The 26,723-nt window shown below is 52.1% G+C and overlaps 1 protein-coding gene across 2 annotated transcripts; it reads right to left on the bottom strand.

The window, feature by feature from the left end:
* Positions 1-486: 486 nt before the first annotated feature.
* On the bottom strand, positions 487-24,918 carry RNF41 (ring finger protein 41). Of its 2 annotated transcripts, none has more exons than XM_024206028.1 (6): positions 24,737-24,918; positions 11,384-11,496; positions 5,186-5,457; positions 4,141-4,276; positions 3,412-3,515; positions 487-2,014 (listed from the first exon to the last, which is right to left on the bottom strand). In XM_024206028.1, the coding sequence occupies exons 2-6, from the start codon at positions 11,471-11,473 to the stop codon at positions 1,663-1,665; spliced, it is 954 nt and encodes a 317-aa protein (XP_024061796.1). In that variant the 5' UTR covers positions 11,474-11,496; positions 24,737-24,918; the 3' UTR covers positions 487-1,662. The 2 variants fall into 2 exon arrangements, with proteins under 2 accessions (XP_024061796.1, XP_024061797.1); XM_024206029.2 differs by lacking the exon at positions 24,737-24,918 and adding an exon at positions 15,979-16,065.
* Between the last annotated feature and the right edge of the window lie 1,805 nt (positions 24,919-26,723).

The raw sequence follows: 26,723 nt of genomic DNA, 5'->3' as shown, positions 1-26,723 counted from the left end.
AGAACCCTCCCTTTTGCAGGGCTGCTCTGCCGGCTGGGGCAGAGGGGTGGGTGTCATACGGAGATCAGACTCCTTTCCATCGGCGGAGGCAGCTCCGCTATCGACCGACTGCGTGGGAACCCAGGGGAGCTGCTTGGTTGTGGAGCAGTTAACTGGGAATTCAAACTCTTATGTCACCCTATTTGCAGCTTCCGGCTAGCAGCTGGGGAGGGCTCAAGCTATTCAGAGGGCCAAAGAGATGCAAACAGTCTCCGAAGGGATGGTAGTGTCAAGGTCTGGATTAAAGCAATCAGAACCTCTTATTTATTGACAATTCACTCCCTGTCCCACACGCAGCCACCTTGGGCACAAAACAACGAGCTAAAGAGGAAACAAAGTCTCCAGGTAAGACAAAGACCGAAAGAAAGGAACAAAAACCCCAAATCCCCCCGCCCCCCAAAAAAAAAAAATCCCACAAATGCAAATAAATTAAATTCCCAACAAGTGAACTTAATTGGGCCTGGCAGCATTTCTGGCCACTGTATTTAAAAAATAAAATAAAGGGAAAATACAAACAAACAAGGCAAAAAAAGGTACAAAAAAAAACAAACCACAATCACAAGTGTCTGAAAACAATACATAAAGCTCTTTGTCGACCGTTCAACGCACACACAGACAGGAGAGCTGAATCTAGGTTCCGGGCAAGACTGGCAGGCAGACAGGCTGTCCACATTACAGGCTCCTGGAGTCCGTCGCCTCCCTCGGGTGTCCGAGCCACCAGAGCGTCCGGTCGGCTCCGAGCGGGAGGGGAGAAAGGAAGGAGGTGAAAGGGCCGTCCAATGAGAGTTTAGTTCCACTTCGAATTTCCCCCTTGAAGTCTGGTTTCTCCCCAGAGCAGCACAAGGCCACACGGCCAAGCTCCAGCGCGCGGTTGCTCCACAGCTCAGCTGTTTGGCTGCAAAACGCCGTTATGGTGAAATCACGCCTCGTTTGTGGGGAGCGGTTATTTGGCATCGCTCGTGTCTGCAGCTTAGCCCCCCGGCCAAACCGTAGGCATGTCTGAGCAGGGTCCCCCCTTCCCACCTCCCACCAAAGGCTGCAAAGCGAGACCTGCCTTTGTGGGCCCGCTTTGCAGCCTGCAGGCGTGTGAGCCCGACTGGAGAGCTGTGGCTTTCACACAGGTGCCTCAGAGGGCGGAAAGAAACCGGGAGTGGGGGGGAATAAAGCTTCGGGGCAGACGTGAACACCGTGTGGTCGGGTCACCCCGGGGCAGCACCATGCCGAGATCCGCTGGCCCGTTTGGTTTGGACTGCGCCAAGAGGTCAGGACAATGGCAGAGGTGTCAGCAGTCAGGCCCGCTCCAAAGCCCACCGCGGTTTCGAGGGGCTGTGTGCTTTTCAAAGCCGGTTAGAAGCCACACGGACACCGGACTGGGAGGCGGATCTGCTGCAAGAGGCAAACCGCATTTTGCATATGATGCTGGGTGACTGCCCAGCGCTACAAGGGAGCGTTTGCCAGAGGCCTTTAATCACTCTTTAAATTACGAGCCACATGCTTGGAGGAATAATGCCCTGATATAATGCTGTGACTGACGGGGGCCGGGGGGGGGGGAAGATGTCAGCGGTTTTAGACAAGTTATTTTTTTTTCAAGCACAAAATGTTTCTCTCTCTCTTTAAAAGTCTTTAGATCTCCTCCACTCCGTGTGCAAAGATCATCACCAGCCCCGGCTCGAGCACCATGTCCTCCCCCATGTGCTGGTTCTCGCAGGCCATCACTACCACCGCCTGCTTGCCGGGGATGCGCTTGGCCACGTAGTTCTCGTAATAGCGCCGGTTCATCTGGCGGGTTTCCAGGGTGGCCAGGCCCTGCGGCCAGTTCCGCTCGTGGGCGTTCTCGATCAGCTCGTTGATGACGGACGTGGGGCACCCGCTTTCCACCAGCGAGCGCTTGATGACCGCCTGGAGGACGGCGTCCGGCGTGGAGATCATCCCGCCCCATCGCGTCACCCGGGCAGACTGCAAGGAGTTCACCCACCTGCAAGACACCAAGACACCGTGAGTAAAATACAGGGGCACCTAAGAGACAGCAAGTGCTAACAGGCAGGCAGGGACTGCTCTGCCAGAGAACGAGACGGGCACATCAAGGACGGTCAGAGGTTCTGCGGGGTCTACAGAATATAGAGCCAGCTTATAATGGTCTCAGAAAGGGCAGCACCAAATAACTCAGGTGCCCCCTCTGGGCGAAATCGGGATGGATCCAGAAAACTCACCAGTTTTCCTTCGTAAAACCTAGCGAGAACGGATGTTAGAGCCTCGGAGGCCGCTGGGGTTGCGCCCTCTTCTGGTGGAGAGAAGGGATGAGGCCGGGAGGAGACCGATGCAGTTAGAGATGATGCCCATGCCAGAAAACAATCTGCCAGACTCAAGCAGCTAAAAGCAATGCTGGAGGGACATCGGGCGACCCCACAACTTCCTCGTACTAACTGCTTCAGAGGCTGAAGTCTGTCGATACAGAGCCCTTTGCCCCACGTCCCTGCTCTCCTCCTTAACTCACGGTACGTTGCTCCTGAAGTCAGACGCCTCCGAGTTCTTCTGGACCTTAATCACGGCCCTCTCCCTCACCCCCTCCTATCAAAATCCTTCGCCAGGCCGTAACTGCAATGTGGCAATGGCTGAAAGTCCTCCCTATGTGAGCCAGCCAAGCATGTTCTGAAGGTCTTGCTCCAGAAAGTGGGGCCCCATCCCTGGCTTCCCAGCTACCCAAGATGGCCTTCAAAGTTCTTCATGGGTTTGCTTCCCTCCAGCCTCTCAGCTCCACCGACTACGACCATTTAGCGTCTCGTCCCTGCCCAGGACAACGTTAACCTCTGACGGCAGCAGATGCAGCGGGGAGAGAAGCTGCCATTTTCCAGCTTTCCAGGCACCTGAGGACGCTTCCATGCCCCAGAACTCCAGCGAACCCCCGGGTCTGAGAACCCCAGAGTAAAGCCTCTCCCTGTTCTTTTGATGCCGTTTGATTAACGCCGGTGGAATTCAGTTTTCCTGAGCTGGGCTGAAACGACCCTTCCACCAGTTCCCATCTGTGCCAGTACGGTGCAAGGATCAGCTCCGAAGCCATTTCTTCCCGCCCCGTTTTCACGGGCAGGACACGGCTGCAGGTACAGAATTTTACAGCTGGTGGGACCCGTAACATTAACAGGGCTGAGTCGCCAGACTTCGTTCTCTCTCGCAATGTCCTTAGCAATGTCCTGCTTGCTTTAAGCTTATGGGTTTTCTTGTGGCTCCCTTAGCTCGGGCCTTAATCTGCTGGGGGGATTTAATGACCGTTCCCAAATCTCGCCAGCTGAGCTGACGCCTCAGTCCCCCGTGTCTGCCTCCCGAACACCTACTCGCCCATTGGAACCGGGATCGTGCATTAGCAGCGGCACTTACTCTAGGATTTCATTGTATTCAATGGTCTCTTCCAGGTTCTGCAGGTTGGGGTTGACGCTGCGGATGGCTCGCATGTAGGCCTTTAGCAGCTGGATGTCCCGTTTCTGCAAGAGGCAGGGCAAATGGAGAGAGTCCCTCACACGCACAGACCTGCCCTCCCCCCTTCCCGCAGGTATCTAGGGCTGGAAGCGGCACTGAACACCGCGTTTGTGATGTTCAGCCCCACACGGGACGGCAGCGGGGGACCTGGCTGTCTCATTAACACCCCGGTGGGGGAAGCAGAGTTTTTAAAAATTAACCCTTCGCTATTTTTCCTGCTCACTCTCTGCTTCCCAGCGGGTCCGCTTGGGGCTCCTCCGAGCTCATGAAGCAGACGGAGGTCAGAGTGCCTGGAGCGCTAGCCGTCCTCCCCTGCGTCCGAATCGTGTGAGATCAGAGCGCAGAGCGTGACGCTCCCACTGGGCGGGGGGACCTCATGGGACAAGGATTCCGATGCAGGACAACAGCCTGGAGCTAGGAGAGGAAGCTCCCATTCAAACAGACACTGCACATAACTAGGGGAATGCTAGAACATCGTAGCCTACCAAGCCGCCTTTGGCTTTTAACCAGCAGATTCGTTTGTCCCGTATTTGTGCCAGGGAAGAGTCCACCCATCAAGAGAAGCGGTTAGCCTAGAAGGCCAGAGCGAACCAGACCCCCATCCATGGACACCCGCGTGAAAGCAGCTACCTGCTCGGCGAGCTGATGCTTGTGCTCCGCTGAAGTCTTCTCCAGCTCAGCAATTCTCGTCTGCTGCTGCTGCACCACCGACCTTAAGTGCTTGATGCAGTTGTGATTCGGCAGCTCGTCTTTGGGCATTTCCAAGCTGCAGGGGGAGAGAGAACGGACGGCAGGGGAAGAAAGAGCAGGCCAGGGCTCGGGGTTAGCGAGGAGCGGCAGCACCCACCCGGCTCCCACGACAAATTCAGAAGTTTGGGGGACTTGCAGCGAGAGGTCAGAGTAGCCCGAATTCTAATTAACCACAGACGTTTGGGATGGGATCTTAAGCTGATCTAACCATTAGGGATCAGGATGAGGTCGGGGGGAGGGGGGATCCCACATCTGCCCACTGCAGGGTGCTTTCACTCTCCTCTGAATGTCTGGTGCTGGCCACCGCTGGAGACAAGGCCCTGGAGTAGCTGGACCTACTATACAGAGCCACTCACCTCCAGGTCAGCCGGGATCACTAGCCCCACCTGACTGGCCAGCCAGTGGTCTGAGCACAGCTCATGCATCATAATACCCAGCCAACAACTGGGCTGCCCGGGCGGCGGCCTCACAGAGACAGCGAGGCCAGAGACCGGATGCCCTGTCCAGCCGACCCGGGGGAAGTGGGCGTGGGTAGGAGGCGCTGCTCTTGCTACGCCTTGTTCCGTGGATAAGAGCTTAGATGTCTCGCTGACTTCGGTTCCTAACTGCCACCTGGACCGAAGGAAAGTCTCCCCCGGTCTCCAGGCCTGGAAATCCAGGGCACGTAAAACGAAGTTGAAAGAAGAGCAAGACACCAGCTGCCAGCAGGCTCAGAGACTGAGCTGTGACCTGCCCTGCGCAGCACCGCTGGCATTTACCCAGCCCTGTGCACAGATCAGCCTTCTCCCCAGTTCCCAGCAGCCCAGCTCTGTCGCTGTCTCACGGGAGGCTACAACTCCTGGCCTCACCCCCAGGAGCAGGGGGCCCCCCCTTCTCTCCGCTCCCCTTCAGCCCCAGGAAACAATCCGGCAAGAACAATCCTCACCCGCATCCTTGCTCGCACGTCACCGGCCGCTTTGGATTATGCTCACAGTCATTGAGGTGAGACATCAGGTTGTCGAGTCGCACGACCGCCGTGCAGCCGAAAACCGCGTTGTCGCAAGTGATCTGCAGCTTGGAGAGCATGTTCCGCATGATCCGGGGCACGGGGCGGAGGTGGGCCACAGTGACTACGCTGCGGTCCACGGGGCAGGTCTGCTGTTGGGAGAACCACTGGGTGATGCAGGCATTGCAGAAGGCGTGTTCACAGTGAGGAGCCTGCACAGGGAAGGAAACGCAGGATGCAGTGACTCACCCCGACCCCCAGCCTCATTCTCATCCCGCAAAGCCCAGGGCAGATGGGCAAAGCCAGCACCTTTCACCTGGCCTGCAAAAATAGCTCATCCCGCCTCTCACCCCCCCATCCATACCCAGTGCTGGCAAAGCCAGGGACCAAGCCCTGAACTCAGCACGAGGGCGGTCACGCATTCCTCTGCCCTACCCTCTAGATGCTGCTGCCTCTTTGAAGGCAGGGTTGATGGGCCACGAAGCGTTGGCATGCTAAACTGACACTTTTCCAGAGCAGATTTGAATGGTACTTCACTGTATTTACCCAGCTGGGCATTACAAGGACGGCGGCAGGAAGGCGAAAGCTGTGACTGGGCTGAAGTTACAGTTATAAAAGTGTAACGTTTAGGGGCGAGAAACACATCAGCTCTTCCTTAGCGATCCGGCCGATCTCCTTTCGGAAAGCAGAAACCCAGAGCTACAAGTCCACACAGGGGTGGGTCAGACACTCGAGGGTTAAATCTGTCCAAAAGCTGCAAGACACTGGGTGGGTGTGTGGGGGGGGGGGGGGGGGGGGGGGGAAAGAGTCCAGCAAGCCCTGAAGTACCAGTGGGCAGAACGCTTGGGGCCCATTTGACAGCATCGTTAGTAACATTTCCATAAGCGCCCTTCAGTGACAGCTCTAGATCCGTTGGCCGCCCCGACCCACTGGCCTCGCCACCTTGGAACCGAAGGCAGCGCAGGCTGCTAGAAGACAATGGAGCGAGTGCAGGGTGGAACGGACTGCTTTCCACCACGGTCTCATTGGGCTCTGCAAGGCGGCCCAGGGCAGGAGGAAGGGTCGGTTTGCCCCGGAATCGAGTGGTTTTGTGGGCTCGCAGCCCCACTCAGGTTTGGCCTGGACACCCCAGGGAGGGGAGCTGGCCCCAACCCCTCTCCCCTCAGTAGTAGTTTTTTGGGGAAGGGGGAGGGGTTCCAGATTTTACTGTGGGTGGCCTGGTGGCTTTGGCTCCCCTTCATGATCTATTTGCTCTGTCGGCCTTCACCCCCGCCTAGGTCACTGCCCCCTTCCCGAGTCCCTGCTCTTGCCCTGGGTTAACACCGGGCCTCGCTGCAGCGCGCGAGAGAACCAGCTCTCCGCAGCCAGCGCACCCATCAACTCTGCTAACTCCTCCCACCACCGGGAAACAGATGGACACAAGCCAGAGCAGAACCCAACCCGCACCGGGGAGTCGGCTCCTGGCGCTCAGCACCGGAACGTTTGGTTGCCAGGGTTGGAGCCGTTACCAGGGAGCCCCTGTTCCATGGCGACACCGGGCTGGCCAGGATCCCGTTTACACACTCGTGTCGCTAGGAGCTTTCCAGGAGGGCTTCTCCAACCACAGCAAACCGATTTCTTTCCCCCCTGGAAACGGCGCTAGCCAAGCTGTGCCGTACGGCGCTCCTCCTCCAAGCATACGAACGGCCCCTTGCCAGCCAGGGCAAGGACGCGAACACGGAGGTGCCAGATAACACGACTGGGACGCTCTCTGAGCGGCAGGGCTGTAGCAGAGCAGGGCACGACAAGTCCAGATTCCTGAATTGACTCTGTGCAGTGCAGACTTGCTGGGTGGCTTTGGACAAGACGGTTCATTTCGGTGCCATAAGGCGTCCCCAGGTGTAGAGCCGGTCTAGTGCTGTACTTAGCCACCACACGAGGAGGGGCTGAAAGAGTAGAAGTCTCGTCTTCAGGACGGATTGAGAAATCAGAGCCCACTGACGTCCACGGGAGCGGCGGGTGGCTCAGGTCTCAGAGGCTACGTCTTCACTACCCGCCGATCCGGCGGGTAGCAATCGGTTTATCGGGGATCGACTTACCGCGTCTCGTGAGGACGCGGTAAAATCGATCCCTGATGGCTCTACCGTCGACTCCGGAAATCCACCTCGACAAGAGGCGGTAGCGGAGTCGGCGGCAGCGGTCGACTTTCCCGCGTCCTCACCGCCAGGTAAGCCGACCTAAAATACGCAACTTCAGCTACGGTATTCACGTAGCTGAAGTTGCGTATCTTAGGTCGGAAGTCCGCTGTAGTGTAGACCTAGCCTCGGAAAGGAAATCAGGGGCCAAGCTGGATAAAGTTCTGATTGTTAAAAAGTGCTTTTAATTTCGAACATTTACAAAATTCCAATCCAGTTTTAACGTGTGGCTAGTTCTTTACTTTCTCCCCATTGGGCAGTCTGAAATTGCTAACGCGGAGGTGTTAATTAGGGTCAGAATTGTTACCCGAATTTCAGATTTTACCTCGATTTGTTTTCTGCCAAGAATTTCACATTTTTAGGCCCCTCTCTGCAGCAAGAGACCATTCTGGAGCTTCATAAACATCCTGACTTCAAGGCCACCACAAACTCAGGCACAGCTATGCAAACAGCTTGTGCTGTATCTGCAACCAACAGCACCTTCCAACAGATCAAACTTCCACATGCCAAGAAAGGTGAATGCTTCTGCTAGACTACGCTCCTCCACCAGGGAATGCAGCTTGAAGTCAATGGGACTTGAACGCTTATGTCACTTCGGTGCCTAAATACCTTTAAACATCTGGCCTTTACGCTTTGAAAATCTCGCCCTTTGGACGTTAACTTCAGGCTAGTTTTGAACATTTTGCTGTGTATGAACATTCAGAACCACGTCAAGAATATACTGAAAGGTTAAATAACTTTTCACTGTTAACACTGAAAATCGTTTTGAAGGGACAGACGTCATGCCATTAAGGGAACAGTTAACACTTTTTGCATCTGTTGCTACAAACACTGAGGCAGACAATGTTTGCAGGATCAGAGACTCACATTTCCAGTATTTTGTTGTTTTGCTTGTAGTAGTTTTGTAACATTCAATAGCCTCCCAGTTCTGACGTTTAAAATCCAGCATTTATAATTTAGTTCATTATAAAGCGTTCAGCTAAATGTACAATGGGTGCACGTTTTTAAGTTAGCATCAACCGGATTTAAATCACCATGTTTTATTTTAAATTGGTAATTTACGTCAGTGGTTTAAACCTGCCTGGATTCACATCACTCCAGCCCATCGAGAAACCAACTAACTCGTGTTCAGAGTGCTTCTGAGCAAATGGAAGTTGTTAGATGTGCAACGTTTACTGCCTTACCACGTGGTTATCCCCTGCATCCTCTTGTCCTTCCTCTCAATTGCACAACACCAATTCGGAGAAAAATGCAGTGACTGTGTCTGTCACTGATGCAAGATCTGTCGAGAACAAATGACACCACCCTCCCACGGTCACAGTAAATTGTTAACTAGTGAGGCGATCTTCAGATTTCATTTTTGCCAAGCACAGGCAGCTTAGCAAGCCGCAAAACACTTCGGCCAGCAAAGCGTCGTGCCTTGCACTTTGCCCACAACTTACTGGCACTGCAGTCACTATGGACCACGAGTCCCAGCTGAACGTCCCCACGTGGCTCAACTTTCCATTAGCCGCACTGCAGTGCATTTGTTCGCGGCAAAGTTGTGTGTTACTGTCACTCACGCTCCAACGGGCCTTTTAAAATAAATCGTTCCATCACTCAAGTTGCTCAGAGCAGGCCCCGGCTGTGCAGTTCTTTGCCAGAGTCCCTGCTATCCCTCAGACCCTACGGTGGTTATCTGGCAATTTCAGGATTTTTTTCACCAGCCCCGAAAATGCTCAAGGGGGTAACAGAGCAAACCCTAAATCCTCTTGTGTCCCTGCACTGGTGACAATGCAAATAAGGGGCAGGGAAAGAATCCACTTCCGAAAGGGAACAGCACGTCTGCCACAGTCAGGCGTAAGGACACGGAGATCTCAGGAAGGGCCTGGGGTCTGAAAATCGTTGTGCACAGGGGCTGTGTGATAACACACCGTCAGTACGGCCGGGATCCTCTTACGCACAGCCTGACTCTGAACCGGCTCCAACAAGCTGGGGAGCGGGTAGCGCCCCCCCACCTGTAAGAGACAGCTGCTATGAGCTCTAATTAAATCTATCCCAGCCCTGGGGACAAGTCTCAGCCTTCATGCCCAGTTAGACCACCCCCGCGAACACAAAAGCTCTTCCCAGTCGGGATTTCCCACGGCGCATGTTACGCAGTCAGGGTCACAGTATTCCCAGCCTCCCCCCTTGAATGATTTCCCCCTTCCCGGACCCAGCAATCTTCTCCAAACGCAGAGCGACAGCTCGCAGCAAGAGGAGTTCTGTAAAGATCACCTCTGCTGGGCCTCAGGCTCCGCACAGTAACGGCAGCCCCCAGCTCGCCACCCACCGCACCGAACCCAGAGCAGCCCACCCGCTGGACCGCTCTGTCCACTGGCGAGCTCGGCGGCTTCACCGGCATTTCAGAGGAATGCTCCCAAGACGGGCGGGGGAGCCAAAAATCACCGCTACCCACAGCTAAAGGCTGAAAGAGGCGCTCCGGCTGACACTACCTATTGCTTCTGCTGCTGGCCTGGCTCGGTGCGAGCGACTCCCGCGTCTGGATTGTGCGCGTGTGTGGGGGTGGTGGGAGAAGACAGCTCTGAACATACTGAGCTATTAATGACGTGCCAAAGGATCGCAATGTTCACAATTTGGATCCCCTCCGCTTTCCTGGGTTGAACACTTGCTCCTAACAGGTGGCAGGGAGGAGGGCAGGGGGAGAGGAGAATCAGCAAGCCCGAAATCTTGCTGCTGCTAGAAAAGAATGGGCGTTAGATACCCTCCAGGAACGGCAATTCCCCAGATGTCGTGGGTCCCACTGGAGATGCACAAGCACCTCACGCATGCGCGATCGGAGTTGTTTTTTAACAGGAGTATTGCTCGGGGCAGCGCATGCACCCGGACCTCCTCATGCGCCCACAGCCAGGCAGAAAGGAGAAAAGTCCCTCACGATTCAAAGCCCCGTGTGCTAAGGGCGCTGAAGAGCCAGGGTGGAGGGCAGGTGATGGGATCCACACGGGCTCCAGCATCTCCAAGAGCCCCAGTTCCTGCCAGGAACGTAAATGTTCTCTCCCCTCTTCGAGTATGGGTCAGTCTGGAGCCCACGCTAGGTGCCTGGTGGGCCGTATCCTCCTGGGACAACGGGGGGGAGAGTTTCAGCTGCATCAGTCAAACAGGGAGTGGAGCCCGGCTCTCTCCAATGGATCATCACGCCTGGCAGCCAGGTCAAGGCAGAATGTTTAAGAAACGTTGGTGGCTGCTCCACGCGGCTGCCTGGCAGCCTTCAGGCTGGCACGTTCCCAAAGCAGGCGGAAGATGGTGCCTGTGCCCCGGGGGAGCAAGCTTCAAAGTGCGGAGGGAGAGACCTGCCAGTCTGCTGATTGTAAGTGGAAATACACGGAGATCCACTCAGCGAGTCTCTGCGCAGGATACGCCCCGAAGCGCTGGGGGAGAGGCGATCAGCTCAGTCCCGTGGAGGCATTCGAGCAAGGCTCTGGAGCACGCAGCTTCTCTTCCGCTGCTGCGGAGCAAGACTTCGGGAAGAAGGCTGGTTTGGTGACCAGTTGGTTCAGGGGGAGTTCTGAGAAGCCGGGGTGAACCCGAGCCCTAAGAACACACTGCATGCAAAAACTCCCGGAGAAGCCATCAAATGCCAACGCACACGTCAGCTCGGGAGCATCTGGTAGGTCTCAGACACCTGCGGAGGTCGGGCAGTCGCATTTTAAAAGCGATGATTGAAATAGCTGGTATGGTCATATACTAGTAGCTTCCAGCAGATTCCCACCAGTACTTGTTAGATCACAGCAATTTACCCCTGGCTTGGCGGATTTTGGCAGCGATCTGAAGGGTCGGAGCTGGACGTGGACATTAAATGGCTCTTTTCATACATGCAGGGCTGGGCTTTTAACATCCACTCGCCCTCGCTAGAACGGAGACAAACCGTAGTCCGGAATCACCCCCGGAAACCTCTCCGATCACGAGAGCTCTTTTCAGCACCTACCTGCACCGGCTCCTCCAGGACTCCGCTGCAGATGGGGCATATAAGGTCTTCGTCCACATCCCCCTGAAAGCGGGCTACATCATACCCCATTGCTCGTCACCGTCGCCAGAACCCTGGAAAGAGAGAAGGCAGGAGATCAGGGGCAGGCAGAGAACGGCGGGGATCACACCGGGAGGAAAGCCGGGCAGACTCATGTTCTGCTCCTCTGAAGGCAGAGCCTGATTTGGGAGTTTAAAGTCCCTCTTTGCAATGCTGAGAGTTGGAAACAGACCTGAGCCTGCGGCATGCTAAGCCAGGGGCTCGCAGACCCACTCCAAGCCCTTACACAATAGGGTGTGGTGCAGTGTTCTCAGCCCCACTTCCATGCATTGAATCGCTCCTCAGTTCTGCTCTCCTGCTAGCACCAACTGCACACTTCCCTCCCCCCCAAGGCATTACTCATCCCTCTGCACTTGCCGCTTTGCCTATCTTGCTGCTTTTGTCCTCGCTACAGAAGGATGTGTGTGAGAGAAGGCAGAGGGGGTGCCGAGCGCCCAGGACACTATGGACACGTAGAGGGAACATTGGCCCACTGGAGCAAGCACCAGACATGCTCAGACCACCGGGAGTCTAGCTCCGGGCTCTACCACTGACACAGGGTGATCTTGGGCAAGTCACTTTGCCTCTCTCTGCCTCTGTAGGCTCTGTCAGTCCCTGAGTAGGTCTCTGAACCTTGCCTGGCACAATGAGCCGGCAAACTCAGGCGGGGTCTCGAGACTAGCACGGTGCCACTGTAGCACACGCCCCTGGGCCACTGCCCGCTACAGGAACTCCGTCTGGAAATCCTCACAGCGAGACCCTGGCTGGGTACCTTTATGAATGGGATGTCTGCGGTCGCAGAGGACTGGCCCGGACGATCCAGGAGGGTCCCTTCCAGGCCTGACCCTAGCCCTAATTTCTCAGGTTTCTTCCCCCACAGAACTGCATCCTGATCGTCCTCTGCAACGCACGGATTCCCTTTGCCCCCTTCCATTCCCTTTTTCCACCAGCGGGTTCCCACGCAGGGAACAAGAGACACTACAGCAACCTGAGCTGGTTGCCCAGCACTCAGGGAGCCGTGTCTCCATCACTGGTTAAAATGCGGCTTCTCCTCTGGCAAGCCTTCTCAGCAGTGAGCATGCCACACCCGGTCTGTGGTTCGCTGCTCCCTGTGCCCAGAAGAGCCGGGGGGAGATGGGGATTCAGTTCACCCAGGAGCCCTGTATCGTCTGGGGTACAGGAATATCACAGCCCACTGGCAGTGCAAGTTAGTCCCACGCTCCTACAGCTCTTCTGCTCCTAAGCCGGGATTCGAGAAATGGATCCATTGATCCCAGTACTGTAAAACTTCAGGTGCTGCTCTAATTCCAGGCGTCTCAATGAGTCACTTACGCATCCTCAAGGCACAGCACAGAATTCACCAGGGCCGGGCTTTTCTACACACGCCAGGTGTGCGGGAACATTAGAGGAAGGCTGTGGAGATTATGTAGCATGATCACAACCAACGTCAAAATGTTTCAGAGGCGGGACTGGCCTGAGTCACGTGACACCATCCACCCCTCAGGGGAACCCGCTCTATTTAGCCTCTAAGCTCTTCACATCAGGGCCTGGGGTGTCAGCATAGTGCCCAGGGAGGTGGGGGCCTGACCTCGTTGGGGTCTGTAGTTACTATCACAGTACACATAGGTGAAGAGCCAGGAGTACCTGGGCACCTCATGAAGTTCCTGCATTTACCCGCAACCTTCTACAAGCCCCACACTGGGACCAAGCTCCTTTCCCGGGCCTCGCCGACAGATCCCGCAGGAAGATGGTAATCTCACTCACATCTCCAGGGTATCGGAGCCGCTGGCAATGATGGGCTAAAAGGTCTCCCCCATTTCTTACAGAGGATCTTCCTAGACCAAAAGTTGCTATGGAGGAGACATAAGGCTCCTAACCCTTGAACTAAGTAGTCAGGACATGGCCTGTGATTGGAGCTGCTCCTCTCTCCGCTCCATAAACCAACCAGTAAGGGGGGGGGGGGGATTATGACATCAAAAAGGTAAGCCAGCCAGTCGCCACCTACCCCGTCACTCATTTGAAAGCTATCATCCTATTGGTGCAAATACCCCAAAACCTCTTAACAGCGTTAAACGCATTTGAGTTTTGTCCCAGTCCCTGAACTAACGCATCACAATCCAGTCGCCTGGCATCCGTTCGCTCAGCAACTAGCGATGGCCCAGGAATGCTAGGTCAGCCCCAGAGACAGTCTGGGATAGCAACGGAGGTTGCAGCTCCCCCAAAAGCCAGACAGAGCCCTGGAAAGCAAAGCTGCCCATATTTGTGTCTGCAGTAACACCAAGAGTACAAAGAAGATCTCTGTGGTAACCATGGTGCGTTTTCCAAGCAAGCCAGCGCTCCACCCCACCCCCCAGGAAAAGTCAAGTACGGAGAGAGTGGTTTCCATTAACAGAAGGGAGATTAACATCTTTTTAAGGGTTTTAACCAGAAAACATTTGGCATGTTGCATGGAGGTATAGTGTGGAAATGAACCGTGGACAAGGCATACGTTCACGTGGCTTTGCCACAGCGCGTCTCCCCTCTGGATCCCAGTGAACTAAGCCTTCTGCCGGGTTAAACTGGCTTTGGGACTATCTACGGACAGATTTCCTGTGTGTCCTCTCAATATCCACTGGCTCGGAGGAAACACTCAACTCTACTGATGCAGAGCCCCGAGTCACTTGAAGGCCAGAGGACGAAGATCTCCAGACGTATTCTGTCCCACCCAATTCATAACAGCAGTTCTAGGTTTCACACCAGCCTCGTGCTGCTGCCCACCAAGAAACGCCAGGCGAGATTTCCGCACTAGATCCATGCACCATTAAAGGTGCACGCTGAACGCTCACAGGAGAAACGTTTGCTAGGATGGACGCATCATTTCTCTGGCTCAGCGCTTCAGAGCGCACTTCCTATCCTTTACTTGTGATCTGTATGGGCCAACATGGGGCTTTAAAGGCAGTTATGTGCCTGGATTACATTCAATATGGACAACATGCAAACAAGGAACAGGGCACTAGAAAGAACAGAAAGGAGCAGGACTGAGCAGCAAAGTGTATTGCGAGTCTGAGTGGCGCAAAATCATTCTGGCTGGGGAAAAAACAAAATCCATCTAGTCTCCAGATGTCTGGGGTCCAAAATAACCGTGTTCTGTATGGCTAGAGTATATAACCAATGGCTTGAGCAACATGGCAACAGGGAACATTCAGAGTTGCCCATTAGTTGGCTGATTGAGTATCAGAACCAGACCCCAGGCATTGAATATGTAAAATTCTACCCGAAAAAACCTGGGGGACGCTGCAGGACAGCCTTGCTCTGGAGTGACTGTTTAAGTAGGGAACATCGGTTTCTACACGTTACCACTCTGGGTTTTTATAAACGGTCTTAATTTGCTAGATCCTTGCACAGCAGGGATAGCAGCAGCACACAACAGCCAGTAACTGTAGAGTAAATAGAACTTCGGTCAAAGCAATATCAAGTCCAAGCGAAGATCAGAGAGGTAGAAGAGAACCATTCGGGTCCATTCCCTGCAAAGCCGAGACACACACCCCTGCCTTTGAAAACCCCCAGTCTAATTCCCCTTTAGCGGCTTTGAAAATCCCAGCTGTGACGCTCGAGTATAGACCCTTACGCAGAGAGAAGAGACACTAGACACGCGGTGCCCCGATGAAGGCCTTCGACAGCTTGTTTTACAGCCAGAGGGGAGAGACGATGGATGGGATGAAACAGACAACATAAAAAAGGCCTAACTCAAGTCCTGGTCTGCTATGAGCGGGAAGTGAAGCAATTTAGCTCACTAACAACTGCAGGCTACAAACACGCTTTGGGCTAAACGCAGAACATGCAAAGTCACGGCAGCTCCTTCTTTAGAAGCCACCTAAGGCCGAGCTCAGCATCCTCCTCGTGTGGGAAATAACCCTCCCAAATGGGAAATGCAAAGCAGGGTGGGGAAAGCAATGACCCGGTGAGCCCTGAGTTAAACCCCTCCTGTAGCGGCTCCAGCAGGCCGAGGACAACAGAACTTCACTAACAGGGCACAAGACCACACGCTAGCCGACACCTCGACTTTGGGACCTGTCAAGTCGAATCTGGTGAGGAAGTTATTCCCCTCATCCTCTGTGACGGCAGATACACGCAGCTGGTGGATTTACTGAGTCAGTTTCAGATGCAAGAGACGAGTCGATAATGGGAGCCAGAACTTGTTGGACCGATCTCCTAAATCAAACTTAATTACGGCCTGTGCTGGACGTCTCGGATTTCCAGCTTTGCCTAGGTTCTCAGAAAACAGACGCCCTGTTTTCATTAAAGCCAATAAGAGGTCTGCCAACAGCACTGCAGCTGGGTGAGCCTGGCGGAAACCTCTTCGGTAAGCAATGTTATTTGTATAACCTTCCCAATTTCAGAAGCCCTGGGGGCCAGAAAAGTAACTTGAAACCAAAGGGAAAACAAGGCGGCCACAAGAGGGAGTGTCTCTTGTGCTTAAAGCCCAGGACAGGGGCCAGAACTCCAGGGCTCTATTCCCAGCTCTGCCACTGACTCACCTTGTGATCTTGGGCATGACCCTTGTGCCTCAGTTTCCCCATCTTTAAAGTATGTACGATACATGAACATCTCTGGGGAGATTCTGAAGTGTTCAAAGCTCTCTGAGAGCTTCCAATGAAAGGCGAAAGCAAGGACGTGGCAGTACTGGACTTCTGCTTCTGCGTGTGATCCCTGTAGCTTCAGCCAGCTGGAGGAAGCACAGTCTAGTGGTCAGACAGGGAATGGTCAGAAAAGGGGAGTCCAGAGTTCTCTTCCTAAGAGGCAAAGAAAAGTAACAGGCATTCGACACGTGGAGGAGAAGCACTGGGGCAGCTGTGAGTATGTGTCACAGCTGCTTAAGCTAGCACAAGACCAAGACAGATGAATTCTGAGGGAATCACCCAGCTGGTGCTTAGAGGGGGTCGTTTACAGGCGTTGCAACGCTAGAAACAGTGTGTCCCCCCCCCCCCCATGAGCCTCTGCTGCAGTCTTCTCTTTATCTACTAGGGGGAGAGCCGGTTTGGGGAGGGGGCGGCCCAAGCCACACAGACACGGCTCTGGACTGAGAAGCAGATTGTTTAGGAGAAGATGGGAGAGACCAATAGTGACTGAATCGAAGGCCTTGTGAACACTTAAGTTTTGCAGCTTTAACTCTGCTGGTGTGGATCCAGGCTAGCAGAAGCCCTGGTGCACACAGTCATACCAGCAGAACAGCGCAGCCGAGCTCGAGGAACTATCCCGCCCCAGTAGAACGACACCGACGCTACGAGTTCCACTGGCAAAGCGAGGTCAGTAAACACAAAACGATTCCCGATTGTCATAGTTACGCTGGTAAAACATGAAGCGCAGACCAAGCGTGAGAGAAGAAATGAGCTGTTTAGCCATGGACAGAGCCCAAGTGCTCCAGCCTGCCACGGGTTTCTGACGTGCAACATTTCTGCTCCTCTAGCCCCGCTGTCTTCACGTCACCTGGCTGCTCCGGGCACAAAGTCTCATCCGCCGCAGCTTCCTCTCTGCCGCCTAGCTTCACCTCATCCCAGTCGAGTGGAAACCACCCAGTGGAATCGGTACTGCCGAGAGAGAGGATGACCCCACGGCTCTGGGGCGGGGCTCCAACAACGACCTTTCGCTCTCCCAGTGCGCCTCTCCAGCACAAAGCAGATGCGGCTGCTCACTGACGGCAGTGTGACCCGTTCTGAAGCGGACGATTAACGGCAGCGACATTGAAGCAGAACGTAAAGCAGCTAGAACGCCATCTGCATGACCTGGCTGGCCAGCGACCTCGTTTGAACAATGCAATGCAGGGGACAGAGCGGCGCGTGGCACAGAAACCGAATGTGAGCGGAGGTCGTTTCGACAGACAGCGCAGCGAGGTGGTGGAAGGACACACTCCGACAGCATATCAATGAGGCAGAGGGATCCAAAGTTTCCCTTGAGCTGGAAACCACAGGCACTTGCCACCTCTCAGCTCAGATGAAAATCTGAAACCCTTCCGCGACGAAGGGGAGAGAGAATTTATTATGCAAAACGCACCTCGGCACCCCTGTGAGAGGCACGAACATCAAGGGGTAAATGACCAAAGCAAGACTGAGTTTTGGCCCCACGTCTCCCACGGAGGTTGTGCAGCTGAACTGCTCTGCAGAGAGGAGACGGTTACTCCGGCCCCGCGGGGAAGCTGGACAACAGCACGTTCTGGCGGGACTAAAACGAAAGCCTGAGGTTTCTACGTGGTTCTAAGGCGTGCACGCACGCCGGGGACACGGCGCTCCCACCTACAGCTGCCTCCTGAGTGAGGCTATTGCGATTCTTTGGGGGATTTTATTAAGTCTCCTACTTGGGCAGCTTCTGCCAACTGACGGGGCCTGTTTTATTGGTAGCTGGAGCCTTTATTCACGCGCCAGATTTTCCAGGTCAATCGGTTACTGTTTCCAGTGTAGCGTTACCCTTAGCGGCTGTAGGTGCTTCATGTGGCTTCCACCACACGGAGAACGTGGGTTTGACGGTCAGCCCTGGGAATGCAGAGTTCTGTTTTGAAGAGGCCAAAGCTCGTACTAAGACAGTTTTGTTGAGGAGTTTGGTCTGATCTACACTTCGCCAGGGTGGATGTGGGGGACGAAGCACTGACAGACTCAATTACTTAGCAGAGATGGGGGCTGAGGCCTTGACTTCACTGCTGAAAAGGTGTATTTTTTACCAGTGGGTAACTAATGTTTGAGAGCTACCCTAAGGGGGAAACCCAGCGAAGAGAAGGCACTTCCGTTTTACTGAGGTGAACGCCGCGAGGGCAGTGCCAGGCAGGGGCACAGTGCTGACCTCACCTAGCTGACCTGAAGTGCCTTGTCTTCACAGTGTTTTACCCCAGAATAGCTCCCGCATATTACCCTGAGGCTAAAAAACCCACCTGTTGGTTTTAGCAGTGAAGACAAAGCCTAGTTAACTCCACTCCAAGAGGTAAAGAAAGATCAGAGACAGGAACACAACTTCGACAAAACCTGGGATATGCAGGATTGTTCTAGCCCTGTTCTTTCAGTCCCCATCTCTGCTAAGGAACTGAGTTCTTTCAAAAAAGACCTAGATAAGTTTATGGAGGATAGGTCCATCAATGGCTATTAGCCAGGGACGGTGTCCCTAGCCTCTGTTTGCCAGAGCTAGGAATGGGCAACAGGGGATGGATCCCTTGATGATTTCCTGCTCTGTTCATACTCTCTGGGACATCTGGCATTGGTCACTGTTGGAGGACAGGACACTGGGCTAGATGGACCTTTGGTCTGACCCAGTCTAGCCGTTCTTATGTTCGTCCCAGGATCTTAGAGAGACATGGTGGGCGAGATAGTATCTTTGATTGGACCAACTTCTGTTGGCATGAGACACAAGCTTTTGAGCTTACACAGAGCTCTTCTGCACATCTGGCTGCTCTAATAAGAGACACGACCTCACCCACCCTGTCTCACTAAAACCTGGGATGAAATCTGTGCCACAACCAAGGATAATTTGGGGTACTTTATTTCCTTGCTTCTTATGACCTGGAGTGGCCAAACAAAACTAAAGTCTGGGCCTGAAAGCAGCCAACAGTTAATAATGCCACCTGGCCGGTGGAGCTGGTAAAGACGCTTATTTCCATGCCAGTAACGGACAGGAGAGGGACAAATTTTTGACTGAAATTCAGAGGGTTTAAGAAATTATATCCTTGAAACTTTGCAAGAGTCTTTTTTTTTTTTTTTATAAAAAAAAATTTTCCCTCTCTAACTTGCCCCAGTGATTTAGAGAGAGAGAGCAACAGCACATGGCTCTTCACTGATTAACCTTCCTGCGGCCCAAGACAACTGTCCCTTTGACTGCTCCAACGCTAGCGTGACTAGGAACAGAGCTGTTCAACCATACGCTTCAACTCAGAGGCAGCAGTCGTCTTTTCAGAGCAAGAAATTGAACAGAAACTCAAATGTGCACTGAGCTGAGTGGTTATCAAAGAACTCACCCACGCAGCATTAGTACAAAATGCCTTTGATTGCACTCGTCTGCATTCAGGAAGTCCGCTAGCAATTTCAAACAATGTGCGCTCCACTCAGAGGGAAAATTCGGGAATGAAAAGGTTTAACTCAGTAACAGCATTTGTAGTTTTATACACGTGTTTAGCCAGCAATTCTCTATAGAGCCCAACACTGCGCTATTTAGGCGCTGATGCATTCACGCCAACATGTGCACCCCACGTGTGACAGGTAACATGGCTCGTGGCAATCGTTTGGGAAGGCATTCAAACCATAACCCACCAGATCGATCTCATTTGACATCAGTTACAGGAGGATTACGGGAACTGTAGTTTAAATTATTTAATAAGAATCTACCGTTTTCTTTACTCTTCTCACTAATCCCTAGTGAGCCACCACCATCGCCAGCAGTTGTTGCCCTAACATACTTACTTTGAAACACTGGTGAGGAATTAATCCCACCTCTGAATTTGTTCGTTTACATCCTACTAGGAAACCATTTGATCAGGTTTCTGTTGATCAGTGCCGTCCCTCCCACATGTATGAGGAAACCCTGTAGTTTGAGGCACCAACTCCACTATTAAAACCCTCGTTCTAAGTCAGTTTACCCCATCAGACAAAGACTTCCTAAATTAACGACCCCCGGCAGTAATCTGCAGAGATTTTAGTGCACAGTATTTGCTGCACAAGACCCCAAGGCGCACTCTGCAGCAAATCATGACAAGGCATTAGCTGCTCGGGGAATTATTCTGGGGAAGTCCCTTGGCCTGTGTTACACAGGAAGTCAGACTAGATGACCACAACGATCTCTTCTGGCCTTGAAATCTAAGTCCTCGACAGCCCACTGCGAGAACCTTTCGTCTAGCCAAGTGAACACAAGGTTGAGAGCCAGGAATGCACTAGTTCTGAATCTGCTACTGACTCACTGCAGAGTCCTGGGCAAGTCACTTCACCACTCGATAGCTCAGCTTTCCGATCTGTAAGGTGACTTCTCACAGGTGTGACGTGAGGATCAGAAGATGGGTCTGCACTGCAGAGAGTTACCCCTGCACCCATGTTAGCCTAGCCCAGATGTGAGCAGCCACACCACGAAGCCATAGTAGAATACTGCGTCCTCACTGGGTCTCTGTAGCGTAGTAACTTGAGCCACTTTGATCCTTTCCCAGGGAGCTGTGAAAGAACTTGTCTGTCCTTCTGGGCGTGTATGGGGAATTGTGGGAAGGCACTGGAGGACTATCAGCACTCAAGGGATTCAGACTGCAAAGTGGGCAGGTTACCAGCCTGAGCGATAGCCTGCACCCACAGCCAGCCCACTAGCCGGGGTCGAAGGCACCACTGAACTCGGGGGGAAGGGGGTTAAGGGCAATGCCCCGGTAAGAGCCCAGGGTAACTCTCCAGTGAAGACATACCCTGAGTCTTTACACAGCACTTTAGGGACCTAAAACATGAGGCATGCTAGCATGACACGATCAATGTATTATTCATCCATTCGCAGCACAGTACAAGAGTATACGAGGGTAGCCCCTGCCCAGAAGAGCTTGCAATCGAAAGGCCTTAGCAATGGCTTTAATGGGAGTTGGATGGGGTCCTAAAGAACAGGGGAGACTGGGAATAGAGTTCGCCACCGAAATAAGTTACTTAAAGGTTAAAGCAAAAACACTTTAACAAGCCTCCTCCAGGAGGTTGGAAGCAACCTGGCTCACCGTCCACCCAGTCACGCAAAGCCAAGTTATCCCTTCAGACCGTGAAGCAGAGACATAAAAGCACAATCCATGCAGCTTCCCAGAAAATCTAACTTAGAGGTGCGTTGATTGCTGAGCTGCTACAGAATGGGGAAGAAGCGCCCCGCCCACCTGCTAGGGGGAAAATGTTCTGACTTCTCTCGAGAGGGATTCTCACTGAAATGAACACACAATTGAATGAGGATCTTATACAAACCCATTCTTGAAAGCGGACACCCTCCGTGGTTTAAAAATCCGCTTCCATTCTACCCACTTCTTAGACCAATTGAAACCAAAGAGCCACAGTATCAAGAGCATTGTTAAAGGCAAAAATGCATTTGCAAATACCAGTGGTTTCTCTTATGTAGGGCTTTTCATCCTTAGATCTCAAAGCGCTTTCAGAAGGTGGTCAGTATCACGAGAAAACCAGAGTTAAAGATCAGGTATGTGACTAATCAGGATGGTATATGAAAGATTTAAGGCACCCAAAGGTACTTACCCATAAAGCATTTCTGCTCGAGTGGGAAAATATGCTTAATCAGGATGTTTGAACACACAGACCAGACACGCTGCCTCCTGTGAATGACAGCGATCGTGATCTGTGCATTTCTGCAGCCCGAGCACATTACTGGTCACTTCCTGAGAAAATGCACCACTTAATTATTTTCCAAAACACTGTGCTCCCAAAACCGGCCTTCATCACACCCAAGTGAATGAACGTTTCTGACACGAACCCGGACTCCAGCCTCGATGGCTTATGCAGTGGCTTTTGTTAAAACACGGATTCAGTGCTGGTGATTGACAGAGTCCCGTGGACTCCAGTTTTCCATGCGGAGACAGGAGAGGCACAGCAGGCACAGTGGCCAGGAATGTGCTTCTGGCATGCCCCGGAGCCCCACCTCCAGAGTCTGGAGAAGTGTTCAGTCTCCATGTCCCATTTAACTCTTTGGCCTCTCTGATGCCGCTTCCAGTTATGGGCCGATTAGCGGCAAGCATGTTTGCGAGGCGCACAGCTGTCTCCAGAGAGCTGTCCCAAGAGACACTCATGTCACATGGGGGCACTGATCAATTGCAGGAGGGTTAAAGATCTGTGCTGAAATTGAATTGGGGCCTTTAACCTCTGGGTCACTAGGTCCCATTATACATTGCCCAAGCCCCCCCAGCCTCCCTCGCATGTACGGCTTTCCAGGCTAGAAAGTGCTCATTTAACAACCAGTAATCCCTGTGGCTGGCGGAGAAACGCAGCGGGGCACAGAAGGCAGCCCTCGGCACGTCTACCAGCAGAGGCGAAGAGCGTAGGGAGACGTCAGACTGCAGGATCATTGGGGCAGGAACCTCGCGTAGTAGCTCTGTGAAAGCCCCAGGCGTTCATTCCTAGCGCACACGGGCCGTGATCAGAAGCAAGGCCCCTTTGTGCTGGGTCTAGACAAACATACACCGCTCCTGCCACAAAGAGCTGACACACAATGCGCCGGTGGAGAACAACAGGGAAAGGATAACTGGCACCCAGCAGAGCCAGGAATGAAGTCAATGAATGTTTTGACAAGAACTTCCGCGGGAAATCAGGTCTCATACCATTAGATAATCAGAAGGCGCCATGGCTAGCAATGTTAAAAATGCCCCTTACATTCCCGCAGAGCCATTCAGCTTTCACAACGCGAGAGAGACACTGGGCCACTTTTTAAAGAGACACTTACGTAACAGCACAGTTGCCCGCATGCTGATAGAAAGCCGATTTTTTACAAATAAAGTTAAACAAGTTCAAGATTCTTCCCCCCTTATCGCTCCAAGACAGCAAAATTATTAGTAGCTACCAAATTAGAGCCGGCAAAGTGGAATTTAAATACACACGGAGTTACAAAGAAACCCTCAAATGGCTCATTGCTTCTTGTTCAACATTGGATAAAATAGCTTTTCAAAAATACGCTCTCCTTGCCGATAGTCAGTTGACACCCTAGCCACAAAGGAAATGTTAATGGTGTAGTTTCTAGCAGGTGCTAGACACAGTATTCCAGAATAACAATACTGGCACCAAATTTTATTTTGCTTTTTCACCTGGTCAATTGCAGGAACTGTCATACTGCCAGAAATAATGGTGAAAGTCTCAACTGAGTGTATGCAACAGCAAAACCAAACCATTCCGGAGACACAGAAAACATGGGCCATTTCTCACTGGGAAGATGCAAAGGTCCAGACTTCAGTTCAGTGAAGTTTTTCAGACTTATGATCAGATAAACATTTCAGTGGCCACTGCAGATTCACTCAGGAATATCAGGGCTGCACCTGAGGGGAGTGACACTGGCTAGGCCACCATACAGAAAACATATCACAAGAAAAGGGAAGCCAGCAGGTTTTGCCTCAGACAATATCCTAAGCATTGGGATGTCCGTGAAATATTTCATCTACGTACTGGTGAACAAATCTGTCTTTACAGCATAAAATTGCTAAAGGCTCTATTCAATGAGAAATATGGATTGTTTTCTGCTGTGAAGAAGCCTAGGCAAGCTGGTGGAAGTTGACTGTGCACCAAGCGGACTGATTTAGTGCGAACGCTCACGTGCACTACGCAGCCCAACTAACCTTAACATTTTTTATTTTTTTAAATAATGGCCTCCAGTCATCACTCCTACCAGCTGGAGGCCTTTCCAGATTCCAACACGAGTTTCATGGTTAGGATTTTTTTTAAATAAATTATGCATTTTACTGCATGTTATGTTGAATCTTCCTCCTTAGAAAGGTATCAGGTAATTTTACGGGGATGTTTCAATTCTCAAATTCTAGACTATCACAGGAAAGGAAAGTGCCCTGGAAAGCAAGCGGAAACAGCTGAGGGTGGGTGGGTGAGTATTTTTTTTAAAACCCAATCAGAACCCTAAAGTCAACCATTCAAATGAGTGCTTAAAGGAACACAACTTGGATTTTTCAAATAATTTACCACCCTCCCGCTCAAATCCAGTTTCTGACAGAGCCACCTTGAGATAGTTATGCCCTGGAATTGGATAATGGGCTTGCTATCCCCTGTGGCTGTTTATAAGGAAAGGGCTTTGTTCTGTGTTTGCACAGTGCCCAGCGCAGTGGGGCCCTGACCCCTAGGCAGTACCCTAACCCAAACAATAACCATTTCACCACGGGAGAAACTGACTATACAGAAGAAACACTGAATGGGAGGATACACAAGGCACTGTCAATTGCACAAAGTAGGGGCCGGGTTCTGCATCAGGGTCTGGGCAGGCAGATCCTCATGCTGAGCTCCAGCGAAATCAGAGGGGCTGATCATGGCCACAGGGGGTCTGGCCCATAAGATTCCCAATGCAGGATCAGAGGTTGTACCTGCATCTCTTGTTACTGGAGCAGATACAAAGTTTTTTTGACAAGTGCGATCTCTATTCAATTACAGCCCCTTAGCTTGTACAGAAAAGGGGGGGGACACTATCCCCCCCCCCCCCCCTCCACACATTGTTCTTTACAAATAAAGCTGCTGATTTGGTTCTGAACACTCCTGTGTCTGAATCTCTTAATTAAACGCTTCTGCTGCTCGAGATCTGGAAGAAGATTTGAACCGAAGTATTTACCTTCTGTGGCAGAATTCCTCCCGAAATGACAAAGACACAGGGGTGGGTTTTGATTGCTCTTTTTAAGCAGCTGCTCCCAGCGGCCCATCTTTTCCCTTCCTCCTCGTTCGGATTAAAACTTCATTCTTTCCCGGTGACCAAGACCTGTTGCCACAGGAATAGTCAGGAGGTCACAAACGGGCTTGATCTATGAATAGGAACAAGGAGAACAAAATGAGTAATGTAAACAGAAATATGGCAAGGTGTGCGGCTCCCCGCTCCCTCCAAACACACCCGCCCTGCACTCCTGGGATCACGTGGAAGACGGCCTAACCTTTTCTATCCAGGAACTCCTGTTCCACTGACCACATGCCTCCAGCCACGTGCCTCCCTCCCGCCCCACCAGATACACCCACATTTCTTAAAAGCCACTTGCTGCAAAGCATTTGTAACATTTTTATAACCTGCCTAACGAGGCTGCACACCCTGTGTTGCTGATACAACCAGGACCTGCACAGTCTGAGCCTTTTCAGCCAGTGATATTCCTCCTTTGAACAAGAACAGATACAAATCCTCTTTAAGGACAAGAAACTGAAGCATGTGAGCTATCTGGAAAAATACCGCTTTGTCCCAGGGCCTTTTGTTACACCTTGTTCTCCATGCAGCTAGAAGGCTGCCTGCTGCATCATTTCAGTAGCAAAATATTTGCTTCCGGTCTGGATGCTACCATGTGTTTTAGGGAACAGACATTCAGTCGGGTGTTTAGCCATATGTTGGGTACAGGGGAGTTTGCCATTTAAAGGGCTCTCCCAGCGGTGTAATAAAACCACCTCTGCGAGGGCAATGGCTCCCAGCGCTGTACCACTAACTACCCTGGCACTTTACTGTGCTAAGGGGGGGTGTTTTTTCACACCCCTGAGCGAAGAAAGTTTCAGCGCTGTAAGTGGCCGTGTAGACAAAGCCTAAGAGAAGTTTTCAGCGTGACTGATGCTCGGTAGGGACATAACCCAATTTCAGGTAACAAAGAATTTTCAGATCAGGAACGTTCTGTCCTGGAATGATTTCACACAACAGAAAGGGAAGCATTGGGAGACAGCGTATACTCCCCTATAGGTACATGCAGAACTAGTCAAATATAGTTCTTCAAACCACCACCGAACAGGACACCCTAGTGATCTCCCCGTGACATTTACGCAGCAATGAACTGGGAACCATCACACCTTGTATTTTTTGTAAGTCTAGCACCCAAAATTCACTATCAGAATACAAAGCGCATTTGTCACTACTGTACTGCATTAAGTAATTTCACATTTATCACTGAAACTATATAAAACCCCATTCCACTTCAGTTCCCACTCCCCCAACCCTTCCTCAAATGCCTGCGCAAACAACTGAGCTCTGAAAAACAACGCATTCATACAGCACTTAGAAAACCACAATGTGCTAAATGTTCCCTTTTATCAGTGTAGTGTATATATAATTCATATATAGACACTGTATATATCCGATCAGTTCCCTCACCTCTCGTCTCTGTATGCCACAGTGTTCTAGACTGTGCTTTCCTATGGGGGTATGGAAAAAAGGGGCCCCGATCCTGCCTGAATTAAAGTAGCACCCAGAGGCTACAAATTTCAATAATTCACCATAACAGCAACAATTCCCTGCCCAATTAAACAGTAACCGTGGTAACCTATTAGGAGAGCATTTATGATGCAACACAGGGAGGTGGAACCTCCCTATTCCCCAAACCACAGTGATTTTGCCCCACTTTCTCAGCAACAATTTAGCAGCAGCCCAAGCAGCTCAGACTCCACCAGCCTGGGCCAGGTTGATGCAGATGGTCTGAAATATCACCAGACATTAAAGTCAGAGGGCCCTCAGCAGGGTGAATTAGAGCTCATTTCCTGGCGCAGACGCCCGGGGCAGGGGAAGGATCCTGGGGTTTTTAAATCGGGTTATTTGCTTAGTCACTAAACTTGCAAAACAATCACTTTTGGCAGCAAGTGTC

Source organism: Terrapene carolina, unplaced genomic scaffold (assembly GCF_002925995.2).
Source record: "Terrapene carolina triunguis isolate 2854851 unplaced genomic scaffold, T_m_triunguis-2.0 Scaffold641, whole genome shotgun sequence".
Classification (NCBI taxonomy): domain Eukaryota; kingdom Metazoa; phylum Chordata; order Testudines; family Emydidae; genus Terrapene; species Terrapene triunguis.
The sequence above is the reverse complement of the archived record's forward strand: the minus strand, read 5'-3'. Positions and strand labels throughout refer to the sequence as shown.